The sequence below is a fragment of the Fusarium redolens genome (genome assembly GCF_020744475.1).
Source record: "Fusarium redolens strain MPI-CAGE-AT-0023 chromosome Unknown BKA55scaffold_23, whole genome shotgun sequence".
Lineage (NCBI taxonomy): Eukaryota > Fungi > Ascomycota > Sordariomycetes > Hypocreales > Nectriaceae > Fusarium > Fusarium redolens.
Window position 1 is genome coordinate 84,851 of NW_025763686.1, and position 18,493 is coordinate 103,343.

Below are 18,493 nucleotides of genomic sequence, written 5' to 3' on the forward strand. Positions count from 1 at the left end.
TACTAGCTATAGACCAAGTTAGCGAAGTAGATAAAGTAGTTCTTAATAATTTCGATTAGGGGATTACTAATACTATAACCCTTCTGTACTATAAGGGGAGAACTTAAAGCTGCTTACTGTATTAATTACCTTGTTTATACCTCTGCTACTTATCACTCTATAATCCATTCTAATTATTCCCTTATAATACCTATAAGCTTCCCTCTACTAGTAGTAGGCCTAGGCTGATTTGCTTATATCCTTATCTTACTACTAGTAGCCAAATAGTAATATTATCTGCTTTATTATATTATATATCTACTACTAGTAGCTAGCTAATATACTAACTCCTAGAAGCTATTATCTTAGTTTCTAAGAAGGGTTATAAGGTACTAAGTAATCTAGTTCTGCTACTAGTAGAGGGAAGCTTATAAAGATAATAAAGCATTCCTAGGTTTTGTCCTACTAGTAGAGGAATACTTACAGCCTATAGAGATAATTAATCTGGCCCTTTTATAAGTAAATAAAAGTTTAGAAGATAATTAAACATGCCAATTTATCTTACTACTAGTAGCTAAAAGTAATTCTTCTTACTTTATTATACCTCTATTACTAGATAATTGTTAATCTAGCACTACTGCTAGTAGAGGAAAACTTATAAGGATAAATAAATATTCTTCCTTACCTTATTACCCTTCTTACTACTAGTATTTACTTTACGCTCTCTTACTTTATATTACCTCTATCTGCTACTATATATACTAGCAGCGTATTAATATACTAACTAAGGATAAAAATATTTTAAAAAAGTAAACCTTTTTATTATAAGATAAATTTAATAATTAAGATTATTAATAATATTACTTATATAATATAATACTAGTTATAAACTTAAATAGCAGTATAGAGATATTAGTAACCTCTTTTTATAATTTAAAATATAAAGTATTTACTAATATACTAGTAAGCTAGATTAGAAAAGTAGGGGTATAAATGCCTTTATAATACTAATAACTATAAAGGCATATTTATACTACTTATTAATAAGTATAATTTTATTTTATAATAAAACACTAGTAATTATATAACTTAAAATAAGGCACTTACTAATATAAGTAATATAGGAAAGGGAAAGATTATTAGTAATTAAGTATTATTTATTACTAGTAAGATTAAGCTATTAATAATCTTACTTTTATAAATACTAGTAATAAATTATAGCTAGTAATAGTAAAGTTATAATTACTAGTAATATTAACTTAATAATAATATAAAGAGCTTATCTTATTAATAATTTATATAGCTATTATTAAAATCTAATTAATAACTAATATAAGGCTTATTATTAATAATATAATAAGTAATAGTAAAGTGCCTTAAGGTTTATTAGTATTATAAGCCTAAACTTAAAATAAGCTATTAATAAATAATATAAAAATTAATACTATTAACACTTAAATAAAGACCTTAGGTATTAATTATAAATTATTTAATATATAATATAAACTTTTAAAATAGAGAATATAGTTAAGTATATTAACTTCTTACTTACTTTAGTTTTAGTATAGTTATAAAGATATTAGCTACTAATAATCCCTTAATATAAAATATAATAACTTTACCTTAATATTTACTAGACTTTAATACTTATAAGTAAATTATATTTAAAGTAAGTAATTATTAAATTAAGTTAGGCTATTTATTTAATACCTACTAGGTTATAAGTATATAATAAAATAACTTTTACTATTTTAGAAAAATAAGTTCTTTAGGCCTTATAAAATAGATATAAGTAGAGGTTTAAGGAATATAATAGGTATATTACCTTAATTTAAAAGAAACTGTTTTTAAGCTATTTTTAATAAAACTTAAGGCTATATAATACCTACTATATTAGTAATTATAATACCTATTATGGTATTTATTATAATAAGGTATCTTAGAGATTTTATATAAATAATTAAAGAAGATAATTAAGGGCTTATTTATTTTACTATCTCTTAACTAGTTATAAATATTACTAATATAGCCTATCTAATAACTGCTATAATAACTACTATAATAGCTATAGCTATAACAACAGCCTCTACTACTATATAAATTATATATTAGTAATATATTATATCCCTTAATATTTCTAAGTAAACCCTCTTTTCTATAATATTAATCTCTTTTCCTAACTCTTTAACTTATATTATATATTTTATAGCCTAGATAAGTTCTATAAGGTATTTACTATAAATTCTATTTATAAGTTTATTTAAAGTCTTATTTTAATAAACGCTACTTAAAGGCTTATAAATTAAATTACTAAATATAATTTTATAACTCTTATATATTAATTAATAAATATTTAGTTTACTTAAAAATCCTCTTTAAAAGGTAAAGACTTAATTAAAATATATAAATATATATAACTATTAGCTATATAAATATATATAAAAAAAAGCAGTTTTTCTTACTTATATAAAAAGTATAAAGCTTATAGCAAATAGGCTTATAAAGGCATTATAAGGCAAAAGATAAAAAGAAAGCTATAAATAGTTTAAATTAGTTAATATTAAGGATTATATAAATAAGTATTAAGATATATAAGTTTTTAAAAGAATAATTAATAAAATCCTTAAAGAATTATAAATTTAAAACTTAAAATTAATTTTAAATCTTATAATACTTATTTAGGTTTTATAATATTATTTTAAATTATATAAAGCTACTTAAGGTTTATATAACTATAATAAGTTTTTATAATATTAAATTACTTATTATAATATATTCTTTAAAAATATTATATAATAAAATATCTAAGATATATTAATTTTAAATTATAATATTAATAAGGTAAAATATAAAAATAAAAAGTATTACTTTAAAAAACCTTTTATTTAATTAAATACTTAAAGGTAAGAAATATAATATAAAATACCTTAAAAATAGTTTAAAACGTTATATCTTTTAATATAACTTTTATTTTAATATAATACTTTTCTTTTTCCTTTTAGTTATTTTATTAAAAAGTAAAATAATTAATAAAGGCTTAAAACTATAAAAAGTATTACTTACTTTATTAAGATCTTTTATTATATTAAAATAAATTATATAAAAAGTAAAGAAAAAATAATATAAAAAATAATAATAATAAGATTATAAAATAAAAACTAAATTAATACATTAAATTATAAAATAAGGATTTAAAGTACTTATATCTTTTTATAAAAGCCCTTAATAATATATTACTTATATTATTATATATTTAAGTATTTTTAATATTTATTATTACTTTTATTAAAGGTAATATTATTTAAGTAAATAAAATAAGGTAAAATTCTTTTAATAATAATATTATCCTTATTATTAAAGTAAAACCTAAAAGTAAGTAATAATATATATTTTAATAATAATATTAATAGCTTAAGTTTATTATACTTTATAAATAATATAAAAAGCCTTTTTATTATTAATATTATTATAATAATAATTATAATTAAATTAATAAAAGTAAAATATATATTTAAATTACAAAATAACTTATATAAAGTATTAAAAATAAAATCTTATTTATAATAATTAGGTTTTCTAAATAAGTAAACTAGTTTATATTAAGTTTATATCTGCAAATTATATAAGGCATAATACTAAGTAATATAAAGTATTATATCTCTTAATAATTAAGTAATATATATTAGGCTTATTAATATAAAGATACTTTATTAATAGCTAGTAAGCTAAGTTTTATAAAAGTATTAATAAATATAATTTATATATTAAAGGTAGCCTTATAGTTTAGTAAAGAATAAAAGTAATTTAATAATTAAATCTTTAAGGATTATTAATAATTTATAATAACTTAGTCTTAAAGTATTATAATTTAAGTAACTTAATAAAAAAGGATTATTTAAAAGAAGAAGTAATTCTTTTATAATTAGTAGAAATTATAAGAATTATATAATATAGTTATATAAGTTATAATATAATCTCTCCTTTTTATTAAGTCTTATCCTTAAGACTTATATATCTCCTTATCCTTATATTAGGCTTTAATAAGTAGTAACTCTCTTTTTTAATTATTTCCCTAGTATGCCTTACTAATTATTATATTATAAAATCTTTAGTTAAAGTCTTATAAGACTTTAAAATATATTTATTTAGTAGATTTAATTATAAAATTTAGTTTTAATATTATACCTTATTCCTTTTATAAGGCTAAAGGCCTTTATTATAAAATAATTAAGTATTATTTTTTTTATTTTAAGTATACTTAGTAAGGTTAATCTTATAATACTTTTAGTATTATAATTACTTCTTATATATTATTTCCTTTATTATTATTACCTTTTACTAACTATTTCTTAATTCCTTATTTAAGTTATAAGTCTAATTATTTAAAATAAGTAAAAGAAAAAGCTAAGGAAAAGCTTTTTAAGGCTTAATATGAAGTTAATAAGGCTATTATAAGGTTATTTTATATTTATTATTAAAAGCGTTTATTATATAAGTAAGGTATTTAATTTATTATTAATAATATAAATTCTCTTATAAGTAATATTATTACTTAAAAGGAGGATATAGCAGTTTTAAAAATTTAGTTTTTTAATAATATTAATATTATTAATTAAAACCTAGTTTTTAATTTTTTAATCTTTAAGATTATTAGTAAAAATTATTTAAAGTTATTAAGTATTTATAAGGTATTGTATTACTTCCTATATATTTTTACTTTTTAAGTAATTTTTCTACTTAATTAAATATATCTTTTACTTATTAATTTTTTATATATCTTTAAGTTCCTTTACTTTATATACTTTTAGTTTTATAATTTATTAAGGTTTATTATTAGTTTTAATATATATTATATTAATAGCTAATTTAAGTATTAAAATATAATAAATTAAATCCCTTATTTATATTAATAATACATTAATATTATAGCTAATTTACTTATTTAATTATATAGCCTATCTTATAACTTATTTAATCCTCTTTTTACTACTAACGCCAAATTTATAATACTAGGTCTTTAACTTTAGGCAACCTAAACTTATATAAAACTTAATACATTTCTTCCACAGAACCCTACAATTACCCTGCTTCTATCTCAGATATCGCAGTATGCCATCCCCCTCTCGCGCTCTTATAGTCTAAGACTATAACCAGCCTAGTCTTTACTAGCTATTAATTAGCTTTATAGCCATTATTAGCTTTACTAATTATTTCTTTATATTATTAAGCTACTATTTATATAGGTTCTTAACTAAAGTCCTTAATTTAAGGTCCTTAATAAATCCCTTATTATTTACTTTTATAAGCTTTTTTATTATAAGAAATTACTTTAGCTTTTATAATAACTTAATTTCTTCCTTAAAGTAGCCTTTAAAGATTATTAGCTCTTTATAATAATAATATATAAGTAAGAGGACTTTATAGCCTAAAATAGCTTATTTAATAAAGGTAATATTATTCTCTTTATCTTAAGCCTTTTTAATCTCTATTACTATAATATAAGGCTTATCTTTATATTTATAGTCTTTAAGAGCTACTATAAAATAAGGGATTAGGTTAGGCATTTTGGTATAAAAGGCCTTATTAGGCAGCTGCAGGCTTCTTCAGATAGCAGACATCGTGACGGTGCTGCTGTGATGCTGTTAGCGGTTGCGGTTAGAAGTCGGGTCGGATGACTTACTGCGGAAGCGTGATGGATAATTAAAGCGTGGCAGCAGAGGTTGATGAAAGACCTTTTAGGTAGGTTATAGGAAGAAGGTCGGGGCCAGCTAATAAGTAGGTAAGGCTTTTTAGCTGGCATATATATAGCTAGGTTTAGGCTGTAATTAAGGCAGCTAATTATAATAATTTAACTTAATAAAGCTTTACTAATTATAGAGGTAATAAATATTTAAACTATATTAAACTCTAAAGATACTTAGATATACCTTTTAAGGCTAACTTATAAACTTAAAAAATAAAAAAATAATAAATTAAATAATATTTAATATTTAGAAATAGATTTAATTTATATTAATTTTCTCTTATTTTTTATTTAATTTTAATTAATTTTAAATACTTATAATCTAGTTTATAACTTAGTTAATCTATTTTAATATTTTTAATAAATAGGTAAATTATATCTCCCTCCTTAAAGGTTAGTCTCTTTAACCTTTTAAAGTTATAATATCTTTATATCTTTCTTTAATAAATTCTAGCTTAATCTTAAGTTTATTATATATTTCTCTTAGCTTATTACTTATAATAATAGCTATTAGGTTTATATTTTTAAGTTCTTAAGAATTATAATATATATTAAGTATAAATCTAATATTTATATTAAATAATATAAGTTTTATATTTTTATTATAAGTAATATTATATACTAATTAGGCACTTAGTAGTTTCTTAACTTAGTTATCTTTCTTATAATTAATATAATACTAAAGGTATTATTTTAATACTTAATTTATTTATTTTATTTATTTATTTACTTAAATCTAAAGCTATTATAAGTTAGTAATTAATTCCTATAAGTACTATAAGTAATTACTAGAATTTAAAGGTAAATATTAAGCCTCTATTTAATAGGATTTCTTTTAATAATCCTTATTTTCTTACTACCTTATTATAAAAGATATAAGCTATAACTTTTATATTTATTATTTCTTTATAAGGTAAGTAAATTAAGAATTTTATAAATCTACTTATAATAACTATAATATTATTATAGAAAATTCTAATTAAAGGATTTTTAAAAATAGTAATTTAGTTATAAAGTTTATTATAATTAAGCTTTATAATTATTTTATAACTTTTATTATTATAATATTTTATAAGGTTTATATTATTATACCTTATTTTAATATAAACTTTTACTATTTAATAACCTTTTTTATTACCTTTTATATTATTTAATAACCTTATTATATTAATTATTTAAGTTTTAATAACTTCTTAATATTTATATAATAAATATATATAAATTCTTAAATAAACTCTTATAATTATCCTAGGATTTCCTTAATTACTTTTATTATATCTATCTTAAGTTTACATTTTCTAAGTAAACTAGTATTTTCCCTTTTTATTTTTTTCTAATACCTATTCCTTTACTCTAATAATACTAGTATTATAGTTTAATTATTAATTAATTATATTTACTTTTTTATTTTTAAATCCTTTATAATAAAGAATTATAAAATTAAATTTATATGAATATTTTATATAATATAATTATTATTAATTAAGTTTATATATACTAGTAAATATAAGATATTTTAATAATTAATATAAACCTTAACTTAATACTTACTTTTATTAAATAATATTTAAACTCTTTAAAGTAGTTAATAATTATTAAGAATTCCTTATTATAAATTAGGTAATTAAGTTCTGCTTTATATAGCTTATATAAGTAAAAGGCAATAAGTATAATTTCTTAATATTATCTTATTAACTAATTTGCCTCTTAAGGTATAATTTAATAAATTTATTTTTAATTTAATTTCTTTATTAGGTTAAATATTATTAATATAGGTTTACTAAGGATTACTTATTTAAGGTTATTAAAGGCTTATTAAGCCTTATTATTTTATATAAAGGCTTTATCTTTTTAATAAGTTTTATTAAGAGGTTTATAATCTTATTAAAGTCTTAATAAATTATTTATAATAGTTAGTAAAGCCTAAGAAGGCTTATATTTCTTAATATTATTAGTTTCTTTATTTTACTATTATAAATACTTTCTTCTCTCTATTTAATTTCTCTAATATAATAATATATCTTAAGAAGTCTACCTTTATAATATAAAAATATTCTTTATTTAACTAATAGCTTAGTATTTATAGTATTTTTAAGACCTTATAAATATATTTTTATATTCTTCTTTATTATTTAAGAAGATTAAGATATTATTAAGGTAATATATTATAGAAATATCTAGGTATTATTAAAGTATATTATTAATTATTTATTAAAATATTATATATATATTAATAACTAAAAGGCATTATTAGATATTTAAATAGCCTAAATCTATTTTTAAATACTATTTTCTATTTATCTCCTTTCTTAATATAAATAAGGTTATATACTTCTTTTAAGTCTAGAATAATAAAGATCTTTTTACCTTATAGTTAATTCTTAAGTTTTATTATAAGCAGAAATAGGGTTTAATTTTTAATAGTTTATATATTAACTCTTTTATAATCTATAATACGTTATAGCTTTTTATTTTTCTTTAATATAAAGAATATTATTAATCTTATTAATAAGGTTAATTCTTTAATATATCTCTTTTAAATTATTTTATTAATATATTATTATTAAACTTCTAATTCTCCTTAATTTAATAGGTAAATCCTTTAAAATACTAGACTTTTATTTATAAGCTTAATTTTATAATCTTATTAGTTATATTTAAAGACTTTTATTTTTAATTCTTTTTTAAATAATTTATTATATATTTAATATTTCTTTAAAATATTTTTAAGTTAATCCTAGCTTATTATTATTAATTTATCCTTCTATAAATCTTATTATTAGAAAATACCTAGGATTTTTATTTTTTATTTTTAGCCTATCTTATACTTATATTATACTTCTTTTAAGGGTAATAAAGTCTTTACTTTATATTAATTTATATTAATCCTCTTAATTATAAGTTAAAATCTCTTATTACTTATTATAATTATTTTACTATTACTATTAGGGTTATTAAAAACGGTAACCTAGCCTATCCTTTAGTTAATATATAGGTTTTATTATCTAAGCTAGTTTATTCTAAGTAAGATATTTATCTCCTTTCCTAAAAGAATAATATTAAAACTTATTCCTTAATTCCTTCTTTTAATAAAGACCTTAAGGTAATTAATCTCTTAATCTATTATACTATTTATATAATTAAAGAGTTACCCTTCTATATTAATAAGTTAATATAATAGTTATTTTTTCTTTTATAATAATTCTAGCTTTATAACTATTCTTAAATTAATAGAGTTCTTTTTTACTTTACTATTAATCTATATATTTAGCTATCTTCCCTTAATCTAAGCTTATAGTACTAGGTAATCTGGTTTGTTATCTTGCGTGGCTTCTAGAGCACTTGTTAGTTATCTGTCGATCTTTTGTGGCTTTGTTATTATAGAAGGCATATTACTTTTCCTAAGTTAATTCGGTAGGGCAACTTGCATATTTTGTTGTTGCTGTTTAATTCCTTGTTATATAGTTGCTGTTAGAGGTGTTCTTCTAGCTTTGCGTTTTATTTATCTGGTATGTTTCCTTATCTAGATTATTTATTATTAATTAAAACCTAATTAAATCCTTCTTCTAGATTATTAGGTTTAAAGAGATATCTTTCTTTTATATTTTTAGTCTTGTTATTTTTCTTAATTAGGTTTTATTATTCTTATTTTTCTTATTCTCTATTACTATTATAGTTATAGAAATATTATAAGTTACTATAAATATTAAAGTTTTTAAGTTTATATATTTTAAATTCTAATAGTCCTTTACTTTCTATATCTCTTTTAATTTACCTAGGGTTTATTATATTATAAGTTCTTTATTATTTTATTTAGATTATATCTTTATATTCTTTCTTAGTTTCTTTAATTAGTTACTAAGACTGCTAAATTCCTTTATAGAGTTTCTTTATTTTATAGATTTATTAGTAGTAGGATATATTAAATTATAATTCTACTACTTTAAGGTTCTTATACTAGTAATATACTAGGTATCTTTCTATTTCTATTTTATAATAAGGGTTATTATTAGATATACTAGGAATTATAATAAGAAAGTAATTATTATTTTCCTTTTTTTACTTATATACTTTATATTAATAATATTTATATAATAGCTATAATATCTTATTATATTTTAAGTAAGTTAGAAATATTTTTATAATATTTTTAATATTAAACTTTAGTTCTTTATAATAAGGGTTTATAGTATTTATTATATAATAAGCCTAAATACTTAAGCTCTTAAGCTTGCTAGTATTATTATATTCCCTAGCTCCTTATAGATATCTATTTTTTATTAATGTATATTATCTGTTATTATGTTTATTAAATAGTAGTTTATAAGGTTATATTTACTTATTTTTAATTTATTTATCTTTTTTATAGAGGTATTATATAGTATTTTAGGCTGCCTTTCCTCTATATCTTATACTTTAAGGATATTATTAGTAATATATATAAACCTTATCTCTTACTTTATATTTTTTTTCTAATTATTTCTTCCTTTTCTTATATAGTTATTTAAGTTAAGATAATATTAATTATCTTAGATATTTTAAGTTATTTCCTTATATTAAAGGGGCCTTTGTTTTCTTTCCTTATTATACTAAGTATCTTAGTTTATTTTTATTTTTTTATTTTTTCTCTTTTTTCTTTTAAAATAGTATATATAGTCTTTTTCCTTTTTTTATTACTAGTTTACTAAGTTTTTTACTATTTCCTTTAATATTTATTTACCTTTATCTTATATAGTTTTAGAATTTAAGATATAATTTTTACTTTAATATGTTTTTTTATTAAAAACTTTTTTATAGTTTTTAAATTAAGCTATTTAGGTATAGGTATTAGTTATATTTTAGCATAATGCCTTTATATAGAGCTATTATATTATATAGGCTTTATATTATTCCTAGTATTTAGGTTTATATAGTAATTTAGGGATTTTATTTATTAATTACTCTTAGTATTTACTTATCTTAATTAGGGTTTCTAAGTCTTCTTAATTAAGGATATTTATTATTAATATATCTAAACTAGTTATAGTTATAGTATTTAACTTTAGATATATTATAAGGCTTTTTATTATTATTATATTATATTACCTTAAGTATTATAGGTCCTGGATTAGTTTTATATTATATATCTATATGCCTCTTTCTTTCTTAGTTAGTATTATTATTCCTATTTTAATTAAGGTTATAAGAGTTTCCTTATTCTATAGCTTATTTTTCCTTATATTGTTTATATTATTAATTATTAATTTCTATAGTAATATTTACTAGTTTATTTAAGTTTTTTAATTTAAGTCTAATATTTACTATTATATCCTTAACTTTTAATTTTAGTCTTAAATATACCTATATTATATAAGCTTTCTTATATTAATTTAGTTTAGCTACTTAGTAGTAGTATTTAGCTAGATAATTTATAATAAATCCTTTTTATTAAAGTTATTACATTTTTATTTTTATAGTATGTTTTTTATTTATTATTTTAAAGGCATTTTTAAGTTCTAATTTAAAATTATTATATTTTTTATAAATATATTTTATTATTTTTTATTATTCTTTATATAATTTACTAATATAGTCTTAAATAATAGGTTTTATTAATTATAATACTTTATCTTTAAGGAATTTTATATTATATTAAACTCTTTGTTTATTAATAGTAAATTAAATAAGATAATATATCAAATAGCTCTAGAGGCTAATAAGGAATCCTTAAAGTTTATTAGTATTATTATTAAATAATTTAAGTTAATAAGGTTAAAGGATTTCTCTAGAATCTTTTCTAATTATTATTAAGGCTATAGTATATTTAATATACTTCTTATAAAGTTTCTAATTATTTCCTACTTCCTCTCTAAGTACCTTTATAATCTTAATAAGGTTAACTATCTTTTTTTCTAGGTTTTTAATCTTATTTTTAACTATATTAAAGTTATTCTTTATATTTTCTAAAAGGTTATTATATTATTAGCTAAGCTATTTAAGTTTATATTTAAGTTTTATAACTTCCCCTTTATAAGTACTTAGATAAGTAAAGGTAATATCTTTTTTATTTATATTATTAGTTTTTATAAGAATATCTACTAGGTTAAGGGATATTTCTTATTATAGGTAGTGCTAAGTATATCTTAAGTTAAAAGGCTAATTAAAAGTAATAAGTATTATTATATTAATATTACTTAATATTATATAATATAATCTAAATAAGAGCTATTAATATATAATAATTAGTGTTTTTAAATAAAGAAACTAATTTATATTAGGTTTATATTTATAAATTATATATAGTATAATACTAAGTATTATAAAGTATTATATCTCTTAATAATTAAGTAATATATATTAGGCTTATTAATATAAAGATATTTTATTAATAGCTATTAAGCTAAGTTTTATAAAAATACTAATAAATATATTTTATATACTAAAGGTAATTATAATTTAAGAGGATAATTATTAAGTAATTCTTAGAGTTATTAGTAATTTTAATTAAATATTAATAACTAAGTCTTAGCAGTTACTTATAGAATCCTTTAGTATATATTAATTACTTATAATTAGAAGAAAAATATAAGGTATATATAATGTAACTGCTAAGATTGTAACACCTTTGTAGGGGAGTTTAAGTTATTAGGCTAATTAAAGCAGCAAATTTGGCTTTATGAACTAATTAAGCATACAAATACTGCATTTGGCGTGTATAAAGTATCTGTATTCCTTGAATTCTTAAAGATATGGAGCCTATAGACCTATTGGCTGTGGTTTAAATAATATTTCCTTGATGATATTAGTAAGGTTCTGTTATCAGATCCGATTGCTACAAGTATAGGTTTATGAGTATTTGGAGTTAAGAGGAATTATAATAACCCGCTCGATATGGGCAATGTTGCCAAGACGCCATTTTGCAATCTTGATATATCCTGCCTTCTTTTGTGTATGACAATGGCTTCCTTATTGTAATGAATGTGTATCGCGCTCGATACCACTAAGTGCGAGATGTACGGATTGACTTTATTCGAGTGAATAAGGCCTACTAGTGGATGCTTGAATTTAGCTCTATTCCTAACTGCCTTAAAGTCCTAGAACATTACCTTTAGGGGTTATATTTATATGCCTTTTATAAAGATATTTTCTTTTATATTAAGTTAGTTCTAAAGTAAGAATATCTAAAGTCTGTATTATTAGGAGAGATTTCCTTATATTATAATAGTAATAATAATACTATATTAAAGGAGTATTAGCTACTTTAGCTTATATAAGGAAATTAATTAGTAATAAAAGATATTTATATTTTATTTACTTAGCTTTAGAAACTAAAGGATAACTATTTTAAATAGTAAGGATAGAATAAGAAGCTATATTATATTTTATTCTAATAGAGTTTTTATATTATTAAAACTATACAAGGTAAGGCTAGTATATAGAAATGGCAATAAGACCTAAGAAGGTTGTTTTAGGAACTATTAAATTCTTCCCTATTTATATAGCTAAGGATTTATATAGAAAGATAAAGAAGAAAAATAATTTATTTAGTAGCCTAGTATGTACTATAGACTTATTAGATACTATATTAAGTCCTAATAAACTAAAACCCTTATATATCTACTACTAGTATCTAATAATAAAACCCACCTTTTTAATAGCTAGTAATTAATAATTATTTTGTTTTCTAAGAGTTATATGCCCTATATTATATATCCTAAAAAGGAGTTAATTTAAATGCCTAAGAATAAACTTTATGCCAAGCTAGTTTATCTTTAGTAGTAAGAATTAGCCAAGCTGACTTAAAGCTACTTTTTAATATATATACTAGAACTAGATATCTCCTTAGAGAGATATTATTTCCTAAGGAAATAGTGCCTAATAAGGCAGGTTAAAGTTATTAAAACATTTAAAGAATATAATAAAGTTAATAGGTATTTATAGTTTTTAAAGAGAGGGTTAAAAACTTATAAATATCTCTAATATAGTTAACTAAAATAATATAAAAGGCAGTATTAAAATTATATTATAATTTAATTAGAGACTAATTTAAGTTTATTTTTAAGGAGTAAAGAAGCTGAGGTTACTTTAGATAAGGAGAGCCTAGGTATTATATAAAAGAAGCAGGCATAGGTTATATATAATATAGAAACCTAAGTATATAAGCTTATTAAAGCATACTATTAAAGATATCTGCAGTGGAAGAAGTATTATAACCCTGAGCTAAAGGAGCTAAATTACTGCCTAGAGAAAGTTAAATGATATCCAGGAGGATCTTAAATACGCATAAAATAGAAGCAGGCATACAAAGGAAGAACAACTACACATACAGGGCTGTGCCAACTTTTATTGACTAAATCCTCGAAGAGGCTCTACTGAAGTAAAGAGAGATGCCTGTTGTAAATCTTTATTCTTTACTGCTCAAATCGATGTCGCTATATGGCTCAGTTTTATGACTTATTATGTTTTCCATATTGCAACTCTGCTATACGGACCGAAAACAATTGTAAAAACTGGGACGGCTGAGGAGCTGTACGAAAGACATTTGGGATCGGCATTGCACGCATTCTTGCAGCTGGCGAGGGTCATGCCGTTCTTTAGCTCGTACCAGCCTTGGCCCCACTTACCCTTCAGACAGGTAGAGGGTTTCTTTGGCGATGCTTCAATATTGGCACGACAGCTATCCAATTCGCCTTTCAGATTGTCCAATTTCGCCCTACTCTTCTATTCCTAATTGTCGTGTCCCCCTAATTGTTGCGTACCCCTGTCTACTTCTCAAGTGATTGTCTATCTCCAGCTTGTTCCCATATCATCTATGCCATGGCGACTTATATGTCCCATTTTGGCTGATAGTCCGCGTCTGCGTTATACACGCGTGTAAACGCGTACTTTATTTATTATATATTATCTACCTTACTTATATAATCTTAATTAGAGGTTTATTTATAAATAGAAATATTATATATATTAAAGAATATTTAATTAGGTAATATAAAAGGGGCTAAGCTAGTATAAGTTAAATTATTATAATAGAATAAATACTAATAGTTTTTATTTATTTATAAGAAGTTCCTAGATCCTGAAGGTAGGTCTATTAGGAACTCTAAATAGGATAGAAATAATATAGCTAGTTAAACTTGGTATATAGTGCTAGGATATTTATGCTTCTTAGCATAGGAAAGCCAGCAAGGCTAAGTAGGTTTTGCTTAGAGTATTAGCCCTTAAAAAGATAGAATAGCATATTAAGTATTAATAATAAGATAAAACGTTATAAGCTCTATAAGGTGTATTCTCTTAGGCAGAATAAATCCATTTATCTATTTATTTATTAAATAAATATTATATATTAAATATATATTATATATTAAATATTAACTTATAGTTATTCTTTAATAATATTTAGCTTAATAACTTATTATAGCCTGCAACCTAGAAATATAATAAGCAGATAGAGCTAATTACTTAGTAAAAGCTATAATTTCTTATAAAATGCTATAATAATAATATTAAAAGCCTCTTATAGCTACCTTATTATAATATTAATTATAAGTTTATAAAGGGCTATTATAATAAAGCCTATTTCTAAATTTATTTATATAATATATTAAGACCTTTATCTTTATATAGTAGCTTAATATAACTTTTATACTTAAATATTTAATTAAGATTATCTTGTTGCTTTTTGTTATAACTTATACGGCTACGTTACGTGGCCCTAATAATTTCTACCTATTACAGAAGGATTACTTCTCCTAGTAACAATCCTCTTCTATTGGATTACTTAGATCATAACGCTCTAAGATTAGATTACCCTAAATTACTAACAATCCTTAGAGATCTAACCTTTAGATTATTATTATTCCTTACTAAGCTATTAGGCTACCCTTAATATATAAAACATATTTATTAGCACTTTTATAAAACTTAGCTTACTAGCTATTAATAAAGCATCTTTATATTAATAAGCCTAATATATATTACTTAATTATTAAGAGATATAATACTTTATAATGCTTAGTATTATGCCTTATATAATTTATAAATATAAACCTAATATAGACTAATTTACTTATTTAAAAAACCTAATTATTATATATTAATAGCTCTTATTTAGAATATACTATATAATGCTAAGTAATACTAATGCAATAGTACCTATTACTCTAATCCAGCCTTTTAACTTAGGATATACCTAGCATTACCTATAGTAAGAGATGCCCCCTAACCTAGAAGATATTCTTATAAAAACTAATAATAAAAATAAAAAAGATATTACCCCTACTTATCTAAGTACTTATAAAGAGGAAGTTATAAAACTTAAATATAAACTTAAATAACTTAGCTAATAATATAATAACCTCTTAGAGACTATAAAGAATAACTTTAATATAGCTAAAAATAAGATTAAAAACCTAGAGAAAAAGGTAGCTAACCTTATTAAGATTATAGAGGTATTTAGAAAGGAAGTAGAAAATAGTTAAAAACTTTATAAGGAATATATTAAATATACTATAGCCCTTATAGTAACTAGAAAAGACCTTAAAGAAATCCTTTAACCTTACTAGCCTAAACTATTTAATAGTAATATTAATAAACTTAAAGGATTCCTTATTAGCCTTTAAAGCTACTAGATATATTACCTTATTTAGTTTATTACTAATAAACTAAGAGTTTAATATAATATAGGATTCCTTAAGGATAAAGCACTATAATTAATAAAACCTATTATTTAAGACTATATTAGCAAATTATATAAAGAATAATAAGAAATAATAAAATATATTTATAAGAAATATAAAAACTTTAAATTAGAACTTAAAAATGCTTTTAAAGTAATAAATAAAAAACATATTATAAAAATAAAAATATAATAACTTAAGTAAAGAGGATTTACTATAGACTATCTAGCTAAATACTGCTATTAAGTAGCTAAGCTAAATTAGGGCAAAGAAGCTTATATAGCATAGGTATATTTAGGATTAAAGTTAGAAGTTAAGGATATAATAATAAATATTAGACCTAAACTAAAGAACCTAAACGAACTAGTAAATATTACTATAGAAATTAATAATTAATAATATAAGCGGCGCTAAGAAAAATAAGTAGAAAGACATAAAGGGTTATATAACCCTTAGTAAAATACTAATAGATAACAGAATGCTAACTAAGGAAGAAGGAAATATATTAATATATAATATAAAACTAAACCAGGACCTATAGTACTTAAAGCAATATAGCATGGCAATAATAAAAGACCTCGCGATATATCTAAGGTTAAATGCTATAACTGTAATTAGTTCGGTTATATGGCCGACAAGTGCCCTTAACTAAGAAGGCCTAAAGACCTTAATTAAGGTAAGTAAATACTAGTAGTAATTAACAAACAGGAAACCTAAACTGCTATATAAACCTAAGCACTAGGAATAATATAAAGCCTATATAATATAATGGCTTTATATAAAGGCATTATACTAAAATATAGCTAGTACTTATACTTAAATAGTTTAATTTAAGAACTATAAGAAGAATTTCTAATAAAAGAAGATATTAAGGTAGGAAATATACCTTAAATTTTAATAGTATATAAAATAAAGGTAATTAAATACTAAAGGAAATAGTAAGAGAACCTAGAGAACTAATAATAGAAAAAAGAAAAGGACTATACTTATTACCTTAAGAGAAAGGAAGAGAAGAAATATAAAAAGATAAAATAAACTAAGATCCTTAAGATAATAAAGGAAGAAAGACCCTTAAAGTAGGAAATTAAGAAATACCTAAAAAATCTATAAGAAATAAAAATTACTATTAATATAGGAAAATAACCTAAAGTATTTAAGATAATTAATACTATCTTAATTTAAATAATAATTTAAGAAAAAGAGGAAATAATAAAGAAGGAATATAAAGTAAGAAATAAGGTCTATATATACTATTAATAATATTCCTAAAGTATAGGATATAGAGGAGGAGCGGCTTAAAATACTATATAATACCTCTATAAGGAAGATAAATAAATTAAGAATAAGTAGAAGTAACCCTATAAACTACTGTTTAATAAAAATAATAATAGGATATATACCTTAATAGAAGATAAATGCTTATAAGGAGCCAGGGAGTATAGTAATAGTAATAAACTTAAAAGCTTATATATTTAGGCTTACTATATAGCAGATGCTATAAACCCTTACTATAAGGAGCTAAAATTTAATATTAAGGATGCTATAAAAACATTCCTAATATATTTAGAATATAATAAATTATTATAGCTATTATATAAATACTATTAGTATAAGAATTATAAATAAGATAAGGAAGATAATAACTGCTTTCTTATTATAATTCCTAGTATACTTAATAATAACCCTTACTAGAAAATGAAAATAAAAAGGTACTTAATATAATACTAATATAAGAATCTCGGAGTAGCAGAACTATAATTTTATATATTATATTACTACAAGACTTAGAAGTATAAAAACCTTTACTAAAGAATTAAATAAATAATATAAGGAATTACAGAAATAAAAGCGGAATTTAAAGACCTAGCCTTAAAAGGACTTAAAGATATAGAAATAAGGATTAAACTTATTAACTTAGGAAAATATTATTATAAAGAAAAAGACAAATTTATATAAAATATATATAAATAACTAAAGAAGTACCTTTAAAATAAGGAAGGAAATAATATTACTATTTAAGATAAAGAAAATAAATAGTCTAGATAAGGAATAGTATTAAATAATTAAGATATAGAATTAAAAGAATATCTTTAATAGAAAATATATAATAAAGAAT

The 18,493-nt window shown here is 20.5% G+C and overlaps 1 protein-coding gene across 1 annotated transcript; it reads right to left on the reverse strand.

Annotated features, from left to right (window-relative positions):
• Positions 1-5,562: 5,562 nt before the first annotated feature.
• On the reverse strand, positions 5,563-5,779 carry BKA55DRAFT_696623 (uncharacterized protein; the record flags this gene model as incomplete). Its single annotated transcript, XM_046200284.1, has 2 exons — positions 5,563-5,610; positions 5,660-5,779. The coding sequence occupies 2 exons, from the start codon at positions 5,777-5,779 to the stop codon at positions 5,563-5,565; spliced, it is 168 nt and encodes a 55-aa protein (XP_046042874.1).
• Positions 5,780-18,493: the final 12,714 nt, after the last annotated feature.